At 47.3% G+C, this 20,330-nt stretch overlaps 1 protein-coding gene across 1 annotated transcript in view; it reads right to left on the reverse strand.

Moving 5' to 3' along the window:
- The window catches only part of LOC138267072 (cohesin subunit SA-2-like), a 1,140,873-nt gene that overhangs the window by 210,961 nt on the left and 909,582 nt on the right, over positions 1 to 20,330 (reverse strand). The window contains exon 23 of the mRNA XM_069215920.1: positions 20,124 to 20,280. Coding sequence (XP_069072021.1) covers positions 20,124 to 20,280 — 157 coding nt within the window. The remainder of the gene's footprint in view (positions 1 to 20,123; positions 20,281 to 20,330) is intronic.

Genomic DNA, 20,330 nt, shown 5'->3' on the forward strand with positions numbered 1-20,330 from the left:
AAAGGGACTCCAGCCTCACTCCGGAAGCGTGAGTCCCCAAACACACTGCACCCGATGGCCCCGGCTCGTGTTCAGAAGAACCAACACTGCAGAGAGGACCTCCAGGCGACTCCCACGATGTGGACACCCTGAGACGACCTCCCTGCACCCACACAGCAACGCCTGCAGAGAGAATCCAGAGGCTCCCCCTGACCACGACTGCCCGGTAACAGAGACCCCGACGTCTGGAAGAAGCACTTGCACCCGCAGCCCCAGGCCAGAGAGAAACCAACTACCGGTGCAGGAGTGACCAACAGGCCCTCATTCTTGCCCAGTCGGTGGCTGGCCAGAGAAGCCCCCCCTGTGCCCTGCCTGCATCGCCAGAGTGACCCCCGGGTCTCTCCATTGATTTCTACCTAAAACCTGACACCTACTTCACACACTGCACACAGCCGCCCCTGTGCCGCTGAGGGTGTATTTTGTGTGGTTGTTTGTGACCACCCCCACTGCTCTACACACCCCCCCGGTCTGCTCCCTGAGGTCGAGGTCTCCATAGGCGCCTATGTAATTTGGGCCCTACTTTGACCTCTGCACCTGACCGGCCCTCTGTTGCTGGGTGTTTGGGGTTGACTTGAACCACCAACGGTGTTCTGACTATGCCCCCCAGACTGAACTTGTAAGTTCTTTACTTACCTGAACAACTAAACCATTACTTACCTCCGCTAGGAACTGTTGATTTTTGCACTGTGTCCACTTTTAAAATAGCTTATTGCCATATTTGCCAAAACTGTGTACATTACTGTTTTAGTTCAAAGTTCCATATTTACCTATGCAAAGTACCTTACAATTTATGTATTTACTTGAATTCTGAATCTTGTGATTCTAAAATAAAGAAAATAATAATAATATTTTTCTATATCAAAACCTATTGGCCTGGAGTGAAGTCTGAGTGTGTGTTCTCACTTATTGCCTGTGTGTGTACAGCAAATGCTTAAACCTACCCTTTGATAAGCCCACTGCTCAACCACACTATCACAAAATAGAGCATTAGTGTAAGGAAATGCCTCCTTGGCATGGTTACCCCCTGACTTTTTGCCTTTTGCTGATGCCAGTTATGATTGAAAGTTGCTGGGACCCTGCTAACCAGGCCCCAGCACCAGTGTTCTTTCCCTAAACTTTACCTTTGCTTCCACAATTGGCACAGCCCTGGCACCCAGATAAGTCCCTTGTAAATGGTACCCCTCGTACCAAGGGCCCTGATGCCAAAGAAGATCTCTAAGGGCTGCTGCATGTCTTATGCCACCCAGGGGACCCCTCACTCAGCACATGCACACTGCCTCACAGCTTATGTGTGCTGGTGGGGAGAAAGACTAAGTCGACATGACATTCCCCTCAGAGTGCCATGCTAACCTCACACTGCCTGTGGCATAGGTACGTCACCCCTCTAGCTGGCCTTACAGTCTTAAGGCAGGGTGCACTATACCAAAGGTGAGGGCATATGTGTATAAGCACTATGCCCCTACAGTGTCAAAGCAAAACCTTAGACATTGTAAGTGCAGGATAGCCATAAAGAGTATATGGTCTGGGAGTTTGTCAAACACGAACTCCACAGTTCCATAATAGCTACACTGAAATCTGGGAAGTTTGGTATCAAACTTCTCAGCACAATAAAGGCACACTGATGCCAGTGTGGAATTTATTGTAAAATGCACCCAGAGGGCATCTTAGAGATGCCCCCTGAATAGCAGTCCGATGCCTAGTGCTAGGCTGCCCAGTTTCTGCCAGCCTACCACAAACAGACGAGTTGCTGGACACATAGGGAGAGTGCCTTTGTCACTCTGTGGCCAGGAACAAAGCCTGTACTGGGTGGAGGTGCTTCTCACCTCCCCCTGCAGGAACTGTAACACCTGGCAGTGAGCCTCAAAGGCTCATGCCTTTTGTTACAGCACCCCAGGGCATCGCAGCTAGTGGAGATGCCCGCCCCTCCGGCCACTGCCCCCACTTTTGGCGGCAAGGCTGGAGGAGATAATGATAAAAACAAGGAGGAGTCACCCACCAGTCAGGACAGCCCGTAAGGTGTCCTGAGCTGAGGTGACCCCTGCTTTTGGAAATCCTTCATCTTGAGATTGGAGGATTCCCCCAACAGTATTAGGGATGTGCCCCCCTCCCCTCAGGGAGGAGGCACAAAGCGGGTGTAGTCACCCTCCAGGACAATAGCCATTGGCTACTGCCCTCCTGACCTAAACACACCCTTAAATTCAGTATTTAAAGGCACCCCAGGACCCAGGAAATCAGATTCCTGTAACCTGAAACAAGAAGGACTGCTGACCTGAAAGCCCTGCAGAGACGACGGAGACGACAACTGCTTTGGCCCCAGCCCTACTGGCCTGTCTCCTGACTCGAAGAAAACTGCTAATAGCGACACATCTGACAGGGACCAGCGACCTCTGAAGCCTTAGAGGACTGCCCTGAAACCCGAAGGACCAAGAAACTCCAGATAACAGCAGCACTGTTCACCCACAGCAACATCTTTGCAACAAAGAAGCAACTTTTAAAGAACTCACTCTTCCCACCAGAAGCGTGAGACTTCATCCTCTGCACCCGACGCCCACGACTCGAGCTCCAGAGAACCAACACCACAGGGAGGACTCCTAGGTGACTGCGACCTTGTGAGTAACCCAAGACGACCCCTCTGGACCCCCACAACGACTCATGCAGAGACAATCCAGAGGCTCCCCCCTGACTGCGACTGCCTGTAACAAGAAACCTGACGCCTGGACCAAGCACTGTACCCGCAACCCCCAGGACCAGAAGGAAGCGAACCTCAGTGCAAGAGTGACCATCAGGCGACCCTCTGCCTAGCCCTGTTGGTGGCTGGCCCGAGAAGCCCCCCTGTGCCCTGCCTGCACCGCTAGAGTGATCCCCGTGTCCCTCTATTGATTCCTATACAAAACCCGACGCCTGCTTTGCACACTGCACCCGGCCGCCCCTGTGCCACTGAGGGTATATTTTGTGTGCCTACTTGTGTCCCCTCCAGTGCTCCACAAAACCCCCATAGACTGCCCTCCGAGGACGCGGGTACTTACCTGCTGGCAGAATGGAACGGGAGCACCCCTGTTCTTCATAGGCGCCTATGTGTTTTGGGCACCTCTTTGACCTCTGCACCTGACCGGCCCTGTGCTGCTGGTGTGGTAACTTTGAGGTTGCTTGATCCCCCAACGGTGGGCTGCCTATGCCCAGGAACTTATACTTGTAAGTGTCTTACTTACCTGACAAACTAACCATTACTTACCTCCCCCAGAAACTGTTGATTTTTGCACAGCGTCCACTTTAAAAAAAGCTTATAGCCATTTTTACTAAAACTGTGTATGCTATTGCTCTAATTCAAAGTTCTTAACTTACCTATGTGGAGTACCTTGCATTTTATTTATTTACTTCAAATCTTGAACTTGTGGTTCTAAAAATAAATTAAGAAAATATATTTTTCTATACAAAAACTATTGGCCTCGAGTTAAGTCTTTGAGTGTGTGTTCCTCATTTATTGCCTGTGTGTGTACAACAAATGCTTAACACTACCCTCTGATAAGCAGTAGGCTTATCAGAGGGTAGTGTTAAGCATTTGTTGTACACACACAGGCAATAAATGAGGACCACACTTCCACAAAATAGAACATTAGAATTATCTAATTTTGCCACTATATTACCTCTAATGGAAACCCTTTGACTCTGTGCACACTATCTCTTACTTTGAGATAGTATATACAGAGCCTACTTCCTACAGCACTGGTTTGTCTTTCAGAAGAGAGAGACCTTCCGAGATGAGAGGGGTGCTCTTCCACCATACCAAGACTTGTCTCGTTGGTGTGGTTATTTGGACAATATCGTCGAAAGATCAGCTTATCTGCTTCCAAGGATTGTCTAATTGTTGTTGAAGTGTTCTTATGTGAAGACGGCAGTTTGAGATCAACGGAATGCACAAGGAGAGCATTCCCAGAAAAGATTTGTAAGTCCGGACAGAAGTGGACCTTCTTTTGCAGAGATGCTACGCTAGACTTCGAATTCTCTTCTGCCTGTCCTGAGAAGCGAAAGCTCTTGCTCGCTCAGTGTCCAAAACAGCTCCTAGAAAGTTGATGTTTGATGATTCTAGGTGAGACTTTGGGTAGTTGACTGCTAGCCCTAACGTTTTGTAGAGGGACAGGCACTTTTCTGTGTCTCTGGCTGCCTTGGACACCGTTTATGCCTTTATGAGCCAATCGTCCAAGTATGGAAACACCCGGATTCCCATATGCCTGAGGTGGGCTGGCACCAGAGCTAAGACCTTGGTGAAAATCTGAGGCCGAACGGTAACACTCTGAACTGGTAATGGGTGCCTGCAACCTTGAAGTGTAAGAATTTCCTGTGACTGGGATGGATAGGGATGTGAAAGTAGGCGTCCTGGAGATCTAAGGAAGTCATGAAATCTCCTTGGTTGAGTAATCGCAGCACATCTTGGAGAGTGACCATACAAAATGACTTTTTCAGGAATTTGTTTAAACATCGAAGTTCTAAGATAGGTCGCCAGTCTCCTGTCTTTTTCCATATGAGGAAGAAGCAAGAGCAGAAGCATGTTCCCCTCTGAGACTTCGGTACGATCTCTATTGCTTCCTTGTCTATCAAGTTGGCAATCTGTACCAAGAGCTCTTTTAGATGGGCAGGTAGGGGTCCTTGTGGTGGTACTTCTGGAGGAGTTTGTTGAAAGTCCAGGGTATACCCCTTGTTGATAATATGGAGGACCCATCTGTCTGATGCGATCTGGGACCATTGGTGGGAGAATTTGGAAATTCTGCCTCCTATCAGGGGGTTGGTTGCAAGCAACTGATGGAGGTCAGTGTTTTCTGGCCCCGTCCTTGCCTCTATAAGAGGACTTTCCTCTTGTGGTGTGTCGGAAGGTTGTAGATGGTGGTTGCCGATAAGTGTACAGCTGCTGTTGACTAGTGGTGAATGCAAAAACAACATATGATGGACGGAATGCAGAGCAAATCAAACATTCACCCCCAGTCACAGATCTGGGTTTAATCCATCAGCTTTTTTGCTTGCCATGCCATATCAGTTTGGACCCAGCCATATGCAAATCAGTCTTGACCCTGTTCCCCATGGGAACAGTCCAGCCCGAACTGCCAGGCCAGGTCTTCCCTGAACCAGAAACAAAAGCATCCTGTGACCAGTTTCAGGGTATCACCCTTCATCAGCCAGGCTAGCTTGAATCTGGTGGCATAGCAAGCACGGCACCCACGTCTGGGCATACCCTTCCCACTTGGGGCGACAAATGCAAAAACAACATATGATGGACGGAATGCAGAGCAAATCAAACATTCACCCCCAGTCACAGATCTGGGTTTAATCCATCAGTTTTTTTGCTTGCCATGCCATTTCAGTTTGGACCCAGCCATATGTAAATCAGTCTTGACCCTGTTCCCCATGGGAACAGTCCAGCCCGAACTGCCAGGCCAGGTCTTCCCTGAACCAGAAAGGGAATCCTGGGACCGGTTTCAGGGTATCACCCTTCATCAGCCAGGCTAGCTTGAATATGGTGGCATAACAAGCACCGGTCCCAGGATGCTTGTTTCCGGTCCAGGGAGGACCTGGCTTGGCAGTTCGGGATGGACTGTTCCCATGAGGAACAGGGTCAAGACTGATTTGCATATGGCTGGGTCCAAACTGGGGTGGCATAGTGAGCAAAAGAACGATGGATTAAACCCAGATCTGTGACTGGGGGTGAGTGTTTGCGTTGTTCAGCACTCCGTCCATCATCCTTTCGTTTTGCTAAAGTTGCCCTAAGTGGGAAGGGAATGCCCAGACGTGGGTCCCTTGCTCACTGTGCCACTGGATTCAAGCTAGCCTGGCTGGTGAAGGGTGAAACCCTGAAACTGGTCCCAGGATGCTGGTTTCCGGTCCAGGGAGGACCTGGCTTGGCAGTTCGGGCTGGACTGTTCCCATGAGGAACAGGGTCAAGACTGATTTGCATATGGCTAGGTCCAGACTGGGGTGGCATGGTGAGCAAAAGAACGATGGATTAAACCCAGATCTGTGACTGGGTGTGTTTGCATTGTTCAGCACTCCGTCCATCATCCTTTTGTTTTGCTAAAGTTGACTAGTGGTGGGACAGAATTGGCCTTAGTGGAGTTGGTACTGCCGATTCTGATGCAGTCGGCCTCTGTAAGAGTAAAGTCCCCTTCCTCTTGCCCCTTGAAAGGGCTGTCTTTTAAATTGCAGCATACCCAGCGATCTAGCTGTTTCGGGTGTCTGCCTTTATCGATCGCGTCATTGACGTGTTTGGCAAATAGCAGTTCTCTGTCATAAGGCATGTCTAGAATCTTCAGTTGAACATCTAGGTGGAAGGACGTAGCTTTCAGCCACCACTGACGTCTTAATACTGCAGCCCTGGCTAACTGCCGGAAACCTGTAGATGACACATCTATAGCACAGTCTATAATCTCGGCAGAGATCTTCTCACCCTCCGGCAATATTTTACGAGCTTCGGCTCTAGTATCTTCAGGAAGGAGGTCGATGAATTGGGAGATGTCCAACCACATTTGACGGTCGTATCTTCCTAAGATTGCCAAAGAGTTAGCTGCTCTGACTGTGGTAGCCACCATAGTTGAAAACCTTTTCCCCAATCAAATCCAATTGCCGTCCTTCTCTATCCGGAGGCGCAGTAAGCAGGGAGGACAGATTCCTGGATCTATGCTGGGCTGCCTGAGATATCACAGAGTCCGGCTTAGGGTGACCAATTAAACAGGCTGGTGAACTGTGTGGTGCTTTGTATTTTTTGTCCAGTCTTGGAAGCACCCCTGGAACAGAAGATGGGGTCTGCATGACAAGTCCACAATCGGTATAGCACGAACCGATGTCCTGGTGTCCTCCTTAAAGTTGTAGAGGAAACAATCCGACTGTTTAGACATGATGGGTAGTTGGAACCTCTTTGCTGCTCTTTCCAACACACTATGGAAACCACTAATATTTTGTGGTGGAGAATCAACCGGCGGTGGCACAGAAGTCGATGGTGTCTGTGTTTGATAATCATCCCATTCATTGAGAAGCAACTCAGTATCCTGTAGCACGCCCTCTTCTTGTTCGTCTTCAGCAGAGGGTGGATCGTTATCCTGACCAGATGATGGAATTGGGATAGGTCCTTGAGAGTCTGATGGTTGATTGGGAGGGCTTAATGCCATTGGCAGATGCTGCACAGGAGTGGTTGATCCCGGTGGCGAGAACCTGGAATAATAGTCCTGCATCATATGTCGGAGATTTGAAATCAATGATACTGGTACCTGGACTGTTGGTTCTTGTTGTAGCTCTTGAGCCCCTGGGGGCCGCTGTTACCACAATGACTGTTGTACGTATATCTGTTCACTCTCTACCTGATTATCTTGGCATTTTATTCTCAGGTCTGAAGGGATACGTGCGACTGGAAACAGACCACCATCCGAGTAGTTTTCTCCATCATCCTCATCCAAAAGATGTTGTGAAGGTGCAGGCGATACCTTACTAGGCGATGTATGAGAGGGCAATAGAGTCTGCTGACTGGATTTACGTCTTACTGCTAAAATTCTCAAAGGCAAGATGGAAGATTCTACGGAATCTATAGCCGTGGATGCAGAAAATGTATCCGATGGTGTGATCGTCAACGGTGTGGTGGGTGACGTCGAAGCAGGTTTTCGTGCCGTCGAAGCTGCAGTCAGTGGAACCGCCGTCAATGTGGTTCTATGGAGCTTACCCGTCGAGGTCGACAGTGTGTGCGTTGACGATTAAGATTTTAATTTCTTTTCCGTCGATTTCTTTGTAATCTTTATAGATTGGGTAAATGAAGAGCCTTACTTCAGACTCACCGACGTTATACTTGTTGAAGACAATGGTGACGAAGTTATGATCATGGGCGACGATGGAGCTGTGAATGTCGCCGTGGTCGTAGATGATGCGAAACCTGCCCCTAACCACACGGTCGTCGACGATAGAGATTTTTGATGTCAACGGTGGCAGAGAGCTTGATGGACTCTGAAGTTTTTTCGAAGTAGCAGCTGGAGTGGACGGCTCAGAGCAAACCTTGTCACTATGTTCCCTTGAAGTTGAGGGAAATTCATCAGAGTTTTCTTTGAAAGAGTGCAGTTTATTGGCTGCCTTACTGCTTTTAGGAGAAAAGCTCTCCACAGATCTCTTCCTTTTCCTTGAGGCCACTGAGGTGTCACTGTCGTCCTCATCAGAGAGAGATTCTCTGGACTTACGTTTCTGAAGCTAAAGAAGGAGCCTGGCTTCTGTCTCTCAAGTCTTGCTGGGAAAGGTTCTACAGATCTTACAGTCCTTCACCTTATGCTCTGGGTGAAGACAGTAGATGCCGTCCTTGTGAGGGTTCTCACAGTGAAGCCTTAGCTAATCACAGGTGCTGCAAGGTCGAAATAAACCTTTTTTTTGCTGTAGTCATGTTGAAGAAAGTACAGCTGACGATGAAGAAACACAATATCTGGAAAAAAGTTTCCTAAGGAAAAAGGTAAACTGAGCAGAGTTCAGGGAGACTCCCTTACACAACGTGCAGTAGAAAATCTGAGAGACTGAACCTCTGTGCTAAGGGTTCTAAGGGGTGGTCTTGCCTGATTGGCTGGGCTTTGGGTCTTTTCTGATTAAGCTAATAAGCTATGTAAGTCAATGTATTTTTACCATTGACTTCAATGTAAAAAAAAATAATATATATATATATATATATATATATTTTTTTTAATCTACTGCTTTCAATGTACCATTGAACTCCCACTTCGACGACAGGGAAAGATTCAAGCATGTGAATCTATGTAAGATAACCCTAAACTGGATAATCAAGGGTTTGGCTTTAGAGTCTGAGGAAGCCCTCTGGCTTTTCTTCATAGGTAACACCTCCTACAGATCCATGGTGAGTCTTTCTCTCTTTCTGGAAGACTGTGAGGAAATGGAACACTCACTACTCTCTTCCTCAGAAAGTAGAACAGGCTTAGACTTAACTTTGTATAGCCATAATAAATGTCTTCCTTCATGGTCTTTGAGGGTGTTTGTAGAAAAAGTCCTGCATATATTGCAGTCTCCCAAATTGTGGGATTGATGAAGGCAATATATACAATCCTTATGAGGATCTTCTGAATGGATAAATTTCTTACCACATGTGGCACAAGGTCTGAAGTGTCCTTTCCTGACCAGTTCTGACATACTGAAACAGAGAAATAGTTGTTTGAAAATGTACAAATTTGGAAAATAATGAGCAGAGCTCAGGGAGACTCCTCTCACACATGACTTGCGGTGAAAATCTGAGGAAAGATGCCTCTGTTGGGAATGCTATAAAGGGTGCTGTCGTCTGATTGATCATTGTTCAACTTTGGTCCCTTTTTGTATTTTTTTTTTTTTTTTAAAAAGGACACTGATAGGCTATTAACCCACTTCGCTGCCAGGCCTTTTCCCCTCAGGTGCCATGCCTTTTTTTGGCTATTTGTGGCAGTTCGCGCTTAGGCCCTCATAACTTTTTGTCCACATAAGCTACCCACCCCAAATTTGCGTTCTTTTTTTTAAAACATCCTAGGGATTCTAGAGGTACCCAGACTTTGTAGGTTCACCTAAAGGAGACCAAGCAATTAGCCAAAATACAGCAAACATTTAGTTTAAAAAAAAAAAAAAAGAAAATGGGAAAAAGGGCTGCAGAAGAAGTCTTGTGTTTTTTCCCCTGAAAATGGCATCAACAAAGGGTTTGCGGTGCTAAAATCACCATCTTCCCAGCTTTCAGGAACAGGCAGAATTGAATCAGAAATGTCAAAACTATTTTGGCATTTTACTGGGACATACCCCATTTTCACTATTTTTTGTGCTTTCAGCCTCCTTCCAATTAGTAACAGAAATGGGCGTGAAACCAATGCTGGATCTCAGAAAGCTAAACATTTCTGAAAAAAGACAAAATTCTGAATTCAGCAAGGTCTAATTTGTGTAGATCCTACAAGTTTTTCCTACAGAAAATAATAGCTGAAATAAAAAAATATTGAAATTGAGGTAAAAAACAGCCATTTCTGATGAATACAACTACCTGTGGATTCCTCACATATTGAATACTCCCATTGCGCCAGCATTCGACGGAAATCGTCTTCCCAGCTTCTGCACGTCGACGAGGGCGTCACAATTGCCCACGCAACGCCTTCTGACGTCATACAGGCAATAAGAGGTCCTCGCCGACGTGCCGACGTGAGTTCCCTTTTTTCCGTGCCATTCGAAACGGTTATCTTCGAGGGAGCTACTGTTGCTACGACGTAGTTACAGTGTTTTTGGGCTGTTTTTTGCTTTGAGACATTACAATGTCGCAAAGAAAGTCAGGATTCAAGCCCTGCTGAGAGTGCGGAGGCAAAATGTCGGTAACGGACCACCATTCTGACTGTTTGTGGTGTCTTAGTTCCGACCACGACGTTGACAAGTGCGATTCTTGTCAACGTATGAATCCAAAGGCCTTAAATGAACGTGAGGCCAAACTTTTTCTTGCAAAATCAAAAAAGAAGGAGAAAAGACATCACCGAAAGTCGTCTTCACCGAAGTCGCATCGGCGTCATCGGGACTCCCAGCGTCGTCGAGAATCTCGACGCCGGTCGAGTAAGGAGAGGTCTCGATCGTGGTCACCTTCGACTCGACGTCGAAAGACTTGGGAAGTTAGTACCACCGTCTCTCCCCAGCCGCTGACGCCGTTAGCATCTCAGACTTCCCAGACTTCACCGATGTCACCGGTTAATCCTCCTTCGGTGTTCGAGGTTCCCCAGCCTCAGGTGTTTTCTCCGTCCATGCAGACGTCGGGACCGGCGTCGATGTCACCTTCGAACCAGGCACCTCAGTACCCGGCTTTCCCGGCCCCTGGAGCCGATAGTACCGCATTCTTGAATGCGATGTTCTCCATCTTCCAACAGATGGCTCCAGGTGGTGGACCGGCTGGTCCATCAGGCCCTTTGGCCTTCAACATGGGTGCTCCGGCTCCACTACGACCGGCACCCTTTATGCCCTTTCTTCCCTTGGGAAACGTGGGCTCGACGCCGGTGTCGGCACCTGTGGCTTCGGCTCCTGTGGCATCAGTGTCTCAGCCAGCGACGCTGACGAGACCTCCACCGGCCCCGGAGCAGTCTTCAGTCCGTCCTGCTCCACGTTCGGCGCCGAAGAAATCCATGGCGCCGTTAGATCCGGCGTCTGACGGATCCGAGGATCGGCGTCAAGCTTCGACATCTGCTGACGCCATGTCGACGCCGAGGATAGAGGAGAGACTGCATTCGAGGAGGCTTGCTCTTAGCCTCCTTGAAGAGCAAGAATACCGGAGACAGGCATTGGAGGAAGGGGAGATTGAGGACTCTTGTGAAGGTCTCCATGGCTTGGACACTGCTAGTGGTCTGGACACCTCTCCAGAATGGGACTTGTCATCACCTGGGGAGTACACAGAGGAGGCAGGGACTTTTCATTCAGTCATTAGAAAGGCGGCTGACTTTTTGGACCTCCCTTTGCCGGTGTCTGAGACCAGGCCAAACATCTGGACAGAAGTGTTGCACCCTGCCTCAACAACTGCAGAGCCACTTTTGCCTTTTAATGAGGCACTATTGGACACCATTATGGAAATCTGGAAGAAGCCGGTGTCATCTTCGGGGGTGAATAGATCTGTGGCTCGGAGATATCGGGTTGCACCGGCTGACCCAGGCTTTCTTTCCAGGCATCCAAAATCTGAAAGCCTAGTGGTTCAGGCTTCTTGTTCAGCCCGATCTGCTCCTGGATCCTTTCCAGCTGTGCCCTCAGATAGAGACTCTAAAAAAATTGACATGTCATCAAAGAAGGCTTTCTCGTCATGTAGCATGACTTTGAAATCCACCAATGCTACGTGCATCTTAGGGGGATACATTTACGCCCTGATGGACGAGATTAAGTCGACGCACACTGAGGTTCCTCAAGAATTATTGAGCCTGGTTTCTGATGCTCAAGCAGCGGCAACCCAGGTTATTCAATTTGGGTTGGATACGACCGACTCTGTTGCTAGAGCTATGGGTACTGCTGTGGCTACAAGGAGGCAGGCCTGGCTTCGTAGCTCTGGATTTTCCTCTGATGTACAATCGACCCTTTTGGACCTTCCTTTTGATGGCGATAAGCTTTTCGGCGCCAAGGCAGATTCGGCTCTAGAAAGGTTCAAGGAGAGTAGGGCCACTGCCAAGTCGTTGGGCTTGCAAGCCTCTTTTTCTGCTTCCTCCAGATTTTTTAGGAGGTTTCGAGGATTTGGTCGTGGTTCCTCCTCCTTTCGAGGAAAATTCCAGCAACCCACCTCTGCTCTCTCCTATAGATCTTTCAGAGGGAGGGGTAGGGCCTGCACCAGGGGAGCCACTCAGCAGCACTCTGCCTCTTCCTCTTCCTCTTCCTCTGGAGGGGTGCAGCATGGGAAGCAGCCTTAGGCTTCCGCCAGTTCCTTCTCACTCCACTCCTGTAGGGGGGAGGTTACTGAATTTTCTCCACAAGTGGGAGGTCATAACATCAGACTCCTGGGTTACCATCATTGTGGGGAAAGGCTATGCCCTACCCTTTCGGGAGTTTCCGCCCCCCATTCCGCCCCGTCCTTCCTACTGTTCAGAAGAACACCTCCTGTTGCTAGAACAGGAGGTTCAAGTCCTCCTTTCAAAGGGTGCGGTGGAGTTGGTTTCAGAGCAGGAAAGGGGTCAGGGTTGTTACTCGAGATACTTCCGGATCCCCAAGAAGGATGGTCGATTGAGGCCAATCCTGGACCTGAGGATCTTGAATTGGTTCCTCAAACAGGAGAAGGTCAAGATGCTGACCCTAGCTCAGGTGCTTTTGGCGCTGAACGATGGAGATTGGATGGTGTCTGTCGACTTGCAGGATGCTTACTTTCATATCCCGATACTCAAGTCGCACAGGAGGTATCTCCAGTTTGTGGTGGGGTTGCAGCACTATCAGTTTGCGGTCCTCCCATTTGGTCTTATTTCAGCACCCCGAGTCTTCACAAAGGTGATGTCGGTGGTTGCAGCAGAGCTCAGAAGAAAGGGGATAGCAGTATTTCCTTACCTGGACGACTGGTTGATCAAAGCCAAGTCTCCGGAGCTCGTGTTGCATCACCTTCAGTCGACAACCCAGTTGTTGTTCGACCTGGGTTTTTCAGTGAATGTACCCAAATCTCACCTAGAGCCCTCTCAGCGCCTCCTGTTCATAGGGGCAGTACTGGATACAACATTGAGTCGCGCCTTCCCTCGGCCTCAGCGGATTCGGGATATTCAGGAGTTGGTTCCAATGTTTCAAAGTGGGGCGGTCATTCCGGTCTTCAAGGTCCTACGCCTGCTCGGTCTGTTTGCTTCTTGCATTCTGTTGGTCACTCATGCTCGCTTGCACATGAGGACTCTTCAGTGGTGCCCCCGGAAGCAGTGGTCTCAGCACAAAGGGGATCTCGAAGGATCAGTAAGGATCTCCGGGGACGCTGCGGCGGATTTGAAATGGTGGATTGCGGATGGCAATCTTTCCCAAGGAAGGCCGTTCTCGCAACCTCCGCCGGTGACCACAGTAATAATGGATGCTTCCACTCTAGGGTGGGGAGCTCATCTGGGGGACCTGGAGATCAAAGGTCTTTGGTCTCCAGTAGAACGGATGTTTCATATAAATCTGTTGGAGTTGCGGGCGATACGTCTTGCACTCAAGGCCTTCCTCCCTTTCCTTCGTGGTCAGTCGGTTCAGGTCCTGACGGACAATACTACCGCGATGTGGTATATAAACAAGCAGGGAGGAGTAGGGTCGTACCTTCTCTGCAGAGAAGCTCTACGGCTTTGGTCCTGGGCAAAGGACCATCAGATTTGTTTGGTAGCAAATCATCTGGCCGGAGTCTTGAACGTGCGTGCGGATTCTCTCAGTCGCCATTTCTCGACCGATCACGAGTGGCGTCTCCATCCGGATCAAGTCCGTCTAATCTTCCAGATGTGGGTGTTTCCTCGGATAGATCTGTTTGCCACCCGGGAGAATTCGCACTGCCCGTTATTCTGCAGCCTCCAGTATCCGGTACAAGGAGCGTTGGGGGACGCGTTTCAGATGACCCGGTGCGACCAGTTGCTTTACGCGTTTCTCCCCCATACCCGTAATTCCTCGAGTTCTGAGGAAAATTCGTCAAGACCGGGCCCAAGTCATCTTAATAGCTCCGGATTGGCCAAGGAGGGTGTGGTACTCGGACCTTCTCCAACTCTCACTGTGCCCTCTGCTCCGTCTCCCTCTCAGGGCAGACCTCCTCTTGCAATCTCAGGGGCAGGTTTTACACCCCCACCTCCAGAGCCTGCACCTTCATGCCTGGAGATTGAACGGGGCAACCTGAGTTCCTTTTCTCTCCCGCCTGATGTGGTGGATGTTATCTTATCGGCCAGGCGACACTCCACTAAATCTATCTACGCTAATAGGTGGGCTAAATTTGTGATTTGGTGTGGAGAGAGGCAAATTGATGCCTTACGTGCTCACTTATCAGATATCATGTCTTTTGCATTGTCTCTGGCACAGAGGGGTTGTGCAGTGTTTACGGTTAAGGGATACTTATCTGCCCGGTCAGTCTTTCTATGTCTTCCAGACCAGCCTTCTCTATTCAAATCCCCTATAGTACTTAGATTTTTAAAAGGTCTTATTAACAAATTTCCTCCCTCTCCTTTCATTATGCCTCAGTGGGATTTAAACTTGGTTCTGACTTTTCTTATGGGTTCCCCGTTTGAGCCTATGCATTCTTGCCCCTTAAGGTTATTGGTCCTAAAGACGGTTTTCCTGGTTGGAATTACTTTTGCAAGGAAACTGTGAGTGAGCTGCAGGCTCTATCTGTAAAACCCCCTTACACATCTTTTTATGGGGATAAGGTGGTGTTGAGGACCAAGGCTGCTTTCCTATCGAAGGTTGTTTCACCCTTTCATATGGCCCAAACGATTACTCTTTCCACGTTTTATCCTCCGCCTCATCCTTCAAAAGAAGAAGAGAGACTACACTGCTTAGACCCAAGGAGAGCGCTAAGCTTTTATGTGGACAGAACGAAGGATTTCAGGCTGGAGGATCAGCTCTTCATCGGGTACGTGGGAAAGAGGAGAGGAAAGGCAGTCCACAAGAGAACACTCTCCAGGTGGGTCATTCTTTGCATTAAAATGTGTTACTCTTTAGCAAAGAAAGAACCCCCTGATGGTATAAGAGCTCATTCCACCAGAGCTAAGTCGGCTTCTTCGGCATTGGCTAGGGGTGTTCCTGTGGTCGAAATCTGCAAGGCCGCAACTTGGTGATCCCTCCACACTTTTGCGAAGCATTACTGCTTGGACTCTGAGGTTAGGAGGGATGGCCATTTTGCACGGTCAGTGCTGCAGGATTTCTTGGTTTGACCATTCAGACACCCACCACCGAGTGTGGTACTGCTTTGGGACTCTATTCAATATGTGAGGAATCCACAGGTAGTTGTATCCATCAGAAGAACGAGTTACTTACCTTCGGTAACAACTTTTCTGGTGGATACATTAGCTATGTGTGGATTCCTCACGGTCCCACCCGCCTCCCCGTTGCCTGTCTGGTCTAACCAAGTTGTTCTTGGGTGTGCTCTTCTTGGTTTTTGAGGACTTGTACATATATATATATATATATATATATATATATATATATATATATATATATATATAATTATTATTCGTGTATTCATTTATTTATTTTTTGGAGAAAAAAAAAATTAAGTTCTTGAAATGATGTATTTATCTTGAATGTCATTAAATATTGCTATTTGTTCATTTATCTCAATGGCCTATTATTCTCAGGCATGTAAAAAATGTTGGTACTGACGTTGGCGAGGACCTCTTATTGCCTGTATGATGTCAGACGCCGTCGCGTGGGCAATTGTGACGTCCTCGTCAACGTGCAGAAGCTGGGAAGAAGATTTCCGTTGAATGCTGGCGCAATGGGAGTATTCAATGTGTGAGGAATCCACAGGTAGCTAATGTATATACCAGAAAAGTCGTTACCGAAGGTAAGTAACTCGTTCTTTTCTCCACGTTTTACTCTAACTTTTTCCTGCAATGTCAGATTTTTGAAAGCAATATACCTTTACGTCTGCTGGACTCTTCTGGTTGTGGGGATATATATGGCTTGTAGGTTCATCAAGAACCATAGGTAACCATAGCCCATAAATGAGCTGCACCTTGTAATGGGTTTTCATTTTATACCGGGTATAGAGCAATTCATTTGCTGAAATATAAAAAGTGAAAAATAGGTATCAAGAAAACGTTTGTATTTCCAAAATGGGCACAAGATAAGGTGTTGAGAAGCAGTGGTTATTTGCACATCTCTGAATTCCGGGGTGCCCATACAAGCATGTGAATTACAGGGCATTTCTCAAATAGGCGTCTTTTTTACACACTGTCTTATATTTGGAAGGAAAACATGTAGAGAAGGGGCATTAACACTTGTTTTGCTATTCTATGTTTCCCCAACTCTCCCGATAAAAATGGTACCTCACTTGCGTGGGTAGGCCTAATGCTCGCGACACGAAACACAACATGGACACATCACATTTTTACATTGAAATCTGACATGTTTTTTGCAAAGAGCCTAGCTGTAGATTTTGGCCTCCAATTCAGCCAGCACCAAGGGAAACCTAGCAAACCTGCACATTTTTGAAAACTAGACACCTAGGGGAGTCCAAGATGGGGTGACTTGTGGGGCTCTCATCAGGTTATGTTACCCAGAATCCTTTGCAAACCTCAAAGTTTGGCCCAAAAAAAAAAAAAAAAAAACACCTTTTCCTCTCATTTCGGTGACAGAAAGTTCTAGAATCTGAGAGGCGCCACAAATTTCCTTCCACCCACCGTTCGCCCAAGTCTCACAATAAAAATGGTACCTCACTTGTGAGAGTAGGCCTAATGCTAGCGAAAGGAAATGCCCCAAGACACTATTTGGACACATCAAAATTATTAAATACAAAACTACCTGTTTGGGGGGAGGGGGGGCACCTGTGTTTTTCGTCCTGGGCTCAGCACCCATCTAGGGAAACCTACCAAACCCAGACATTTCTGAAAACTAGACACCCGAGGGAGTCCAAGAAAGTGTTACTTGCGTGGATCCTCCAATGTTTTCTTACCCAGAATCCTCAGCAAACCTCAAATTTAGCTAAAATAAATCACATTTTTCCCACATTTCTGTGTGGGATCACCGCACCGGGACAAATTTCCTACCACCCAAAGTTCCCCTAAGTCTCCTGGTAAAAATTATACCTCACTTGTGTAGGTGGGCCCAAGTGCCTGTGACAGGGAAGAGCCAAAAACAAGTTGAAATTGAGGGGGAACCAAAGTGGGCCCAAAAGGGCAGTTTGAAAAAAACAAAACATTTTTAGGCTGACAAGAGCAGCAGAATTATTATCGGTATAGATGAGACAATGTTGGGTGGTCGGAAGTTTGTGGATTCCTGCAGATTCCGGAAGGTTCCATCACAAAAATGTGAGAAAAATGTGTGATTTCCAGCAAAGTTGAAGGTTTGCAGGGTATTGTGGGTAAGAAAATGGTGCTGGGTGCATGTGAAGCACACCACCCTGGAATAAACCACATGTTTAGTTTTCAGATGTGTCTAGGTCTTGTGGATTTTTCTACATGGCAGCGTCCCAAAGTTAAAAAAAAGTGCAGTCCTCACCATTCCAAGTGGGACGATTTTGAGTTACCAAGCTCTCATGGCCCAAATGTAAAACCAAAACAATCAAATATTCAAATGTCCTATTGCTTGCTGTGGGATAAGATGTTTTAGTGTGCGCGGGACAGCTGAAAGACTGTTACCCTCTTCAGTTGGGGTGGGATCATAACCAGGCCCATACTGGTTGGTAGCCACAACACCACTATTTTATTTTCTTAATTCCATGGCATCTAGTAGACTTTCTGCCCCTCCCCCAGGGGTGTGGATCAAGAACAACAAGAACAACATTGGCCCCATTTATTTAGGGTGGGAGTATGGCCATACCCCCAACCTCTTATTTTGAAAAAATACATCTTCCCTATTCTCTTGTGGGCTTTCTGCCCCCCTTGGGGGCAGATGAGCCATCCAAAAATAGGCCGATCTGCCCTCAAGGGGGGCAGATATGGCCAACAGTAATGTGCCCCCATGGGGAGCGACCCTTGCCCAAGGAGCTGCCCCCCGCTTCCCCCAAACAAAAACACACACACCAATCCCTGGTGTCTAGTGGTTTCTGCCCCCCCAATGGGGTCAGATTGGCCTAGCAAAAATAGGCCGATCTGCCTCCAGGGGGGACAGAAAAGGCGTAAAAGTATTTTGTCCCCCTGGGGAGCTGCCCTTGCCCAAGGGGCCACTCCCCTTATGCGTTAGTATAAAAAACAAAAAATCCCTGGTGTCTAGTGGCTTCTGTCCCCAGAGGTCGCTCCCCACATATATATATCTCTATCCCTGGTGTCCAGGGGTTTTCTGCACACCCCTGCCCCTCCCCCCCTTTCAGGTCCATAGGTGCACATTTGTCAACTTAAGAGCAGTGACTGGAGCCCCAGCACCAAAGGCATACTTCTTGTGGGTCTGAGACTCATATCTGCTTCCTGTAGTCCCAGCGTGGCTTGAATCTTATTGTTTTTGATGTGGAGACATCACTCCCTAATAAACCAAAGCTCTGGTTTGTCAGAAGAGAGAAAAAAGTGGAAGCGCAGCTCTGAAACTCCACTGAAAGGTGAGGAAAGAAAGAAGTATCAGTGCACGGCGGTGGAGTATATATGCATTTCAGGTAAATTACATTTGGGGTGGTATGGAGTGACTGCAGAGTGATGGTATACCGCCTAGCAGCACCCAGGCGCACTGCTGAATAATTCTTCAGATCCTGAGGATACTTTAAAGCTGAGAAATCCATCATAAAGAATTATTTTGTGAAAATGTTTCAGGATCCCACTTGTTGGATGGGTGGGGTATTCAGTGTTCAGAAGTATACATTTTTTAGTAAACTCAGTAGAGGAAAGTTAAACGGGCTTCCACAACCGTCTCAATTACTAATCAAGAGTCAATGAATGGCTATGATTTACCAAAAAAATAGGTCAGCCTTGTATTTCCATGAAAACTGGCTAAACACCTGTGCCAAACAATTTCATAAGACTAAGTAAGGTCAACACATTTCTGACCTATTACCATACTGCCAACTACCTTAGTCAAAACCTTGAGTATTGGTTGTGTATGTATTCAGACACATAGCTTTGATGCCATGCAAAGTAACCACACTTTGGTACTGCCTTGGTACGGGTCAGACAGTAGGACTGTCATATCATCTTAACTACCTCATCTCTATTAGTTCTCTAAAGAGTACACTACAAAATACACCAGGTGTCATGCACATGTAATATCGACAGTCAATTTGATTAAGAGTTCTTAATTGTTCAAGGCAGCCTTAATGCTATGACTGTGTGCAATGATTTTCAATTTGGGTATAGTTCTGCGTCTAGTGTTCAAATTTCCACTTAAAACCTTAAACAGTGCTGATAGAACACAGCATTTTTTTTTTAGATTGAAGCTGGATATTCTAAAGCAGCCCTGTACATGACCAACAGCTCATGCACTATTTGTGGCGATCTCTTAAGTTCAACTAGGTTTTCTAAAAAGTAATGCTATGAAAGTAAAGGAAGTGCTGGGTATGGATTCATGTTATGACACCAGCTGTGAGCATGATATAAAAATGTGCTTTTGCAGTTAAAAACCTTTATGCATTTTAATCACAAAAAGATGAAGACTAGTATGTAAACCTTGAGTCTTTAACACTGCCAGTGCAAGAATTTGTCAGAATCCAGACAGGACACTACAGCTACTGAGACAGGAGCTAATTAAACAGGAACTTCTTTGGGCCTCCCATCTAAGGATAGAGTGGGCAGATTATTGAAACTTCAGTTTTTTCAATTTCCCTGTCAGACACTTGGTCTACATTTAAAATCTTGGCTTAGTGTATTTTAATGTTAGACAACAGACTATGCACACTAAATGTTGCCTTTCCTAGACATTTTCCTGGCCATAAGATGTCACTAAGGTGTGCAATGCTGGTCTGTGGAGAAGTTTGCAATTTTATCAATATATGCATACAATGGTAAGGATGAACAAGAAAGACCATTGATACGTACCATTGGCTTCACTCTCCAAGTCGATGAAAACATTGTCTATGAGAAAGCCCGCCAATTCAGTCTGCAGGGATGCGTCCGGAGTGTAGACCAAAGTCTGTAAGAAGTCTTGGCCGCTCTTGGTCATCTGGTGACTGAACATCAGCAGTAAGTCACTAAGCAGAACAAAGGCCTGGATGGAAGCAGTAGAAAGGAAGATGAGACCTACTATGATATGAGAGC

This window comes from Pleurodeles waltl, chromosome 12, assembly GCF_031143425.1.
Source record: "Pleurodeles waltl isolate 20211129_DDA chromosome 12, aPleWal1.hap1.20221129, whole genome shotgun sequence".
Lineage (NCBI taxonomy): Eukaryota > Metazoa > Chordata > Amphibia > Caudata > Salamandridae > Pleurodeles > Pleurodeles waltl.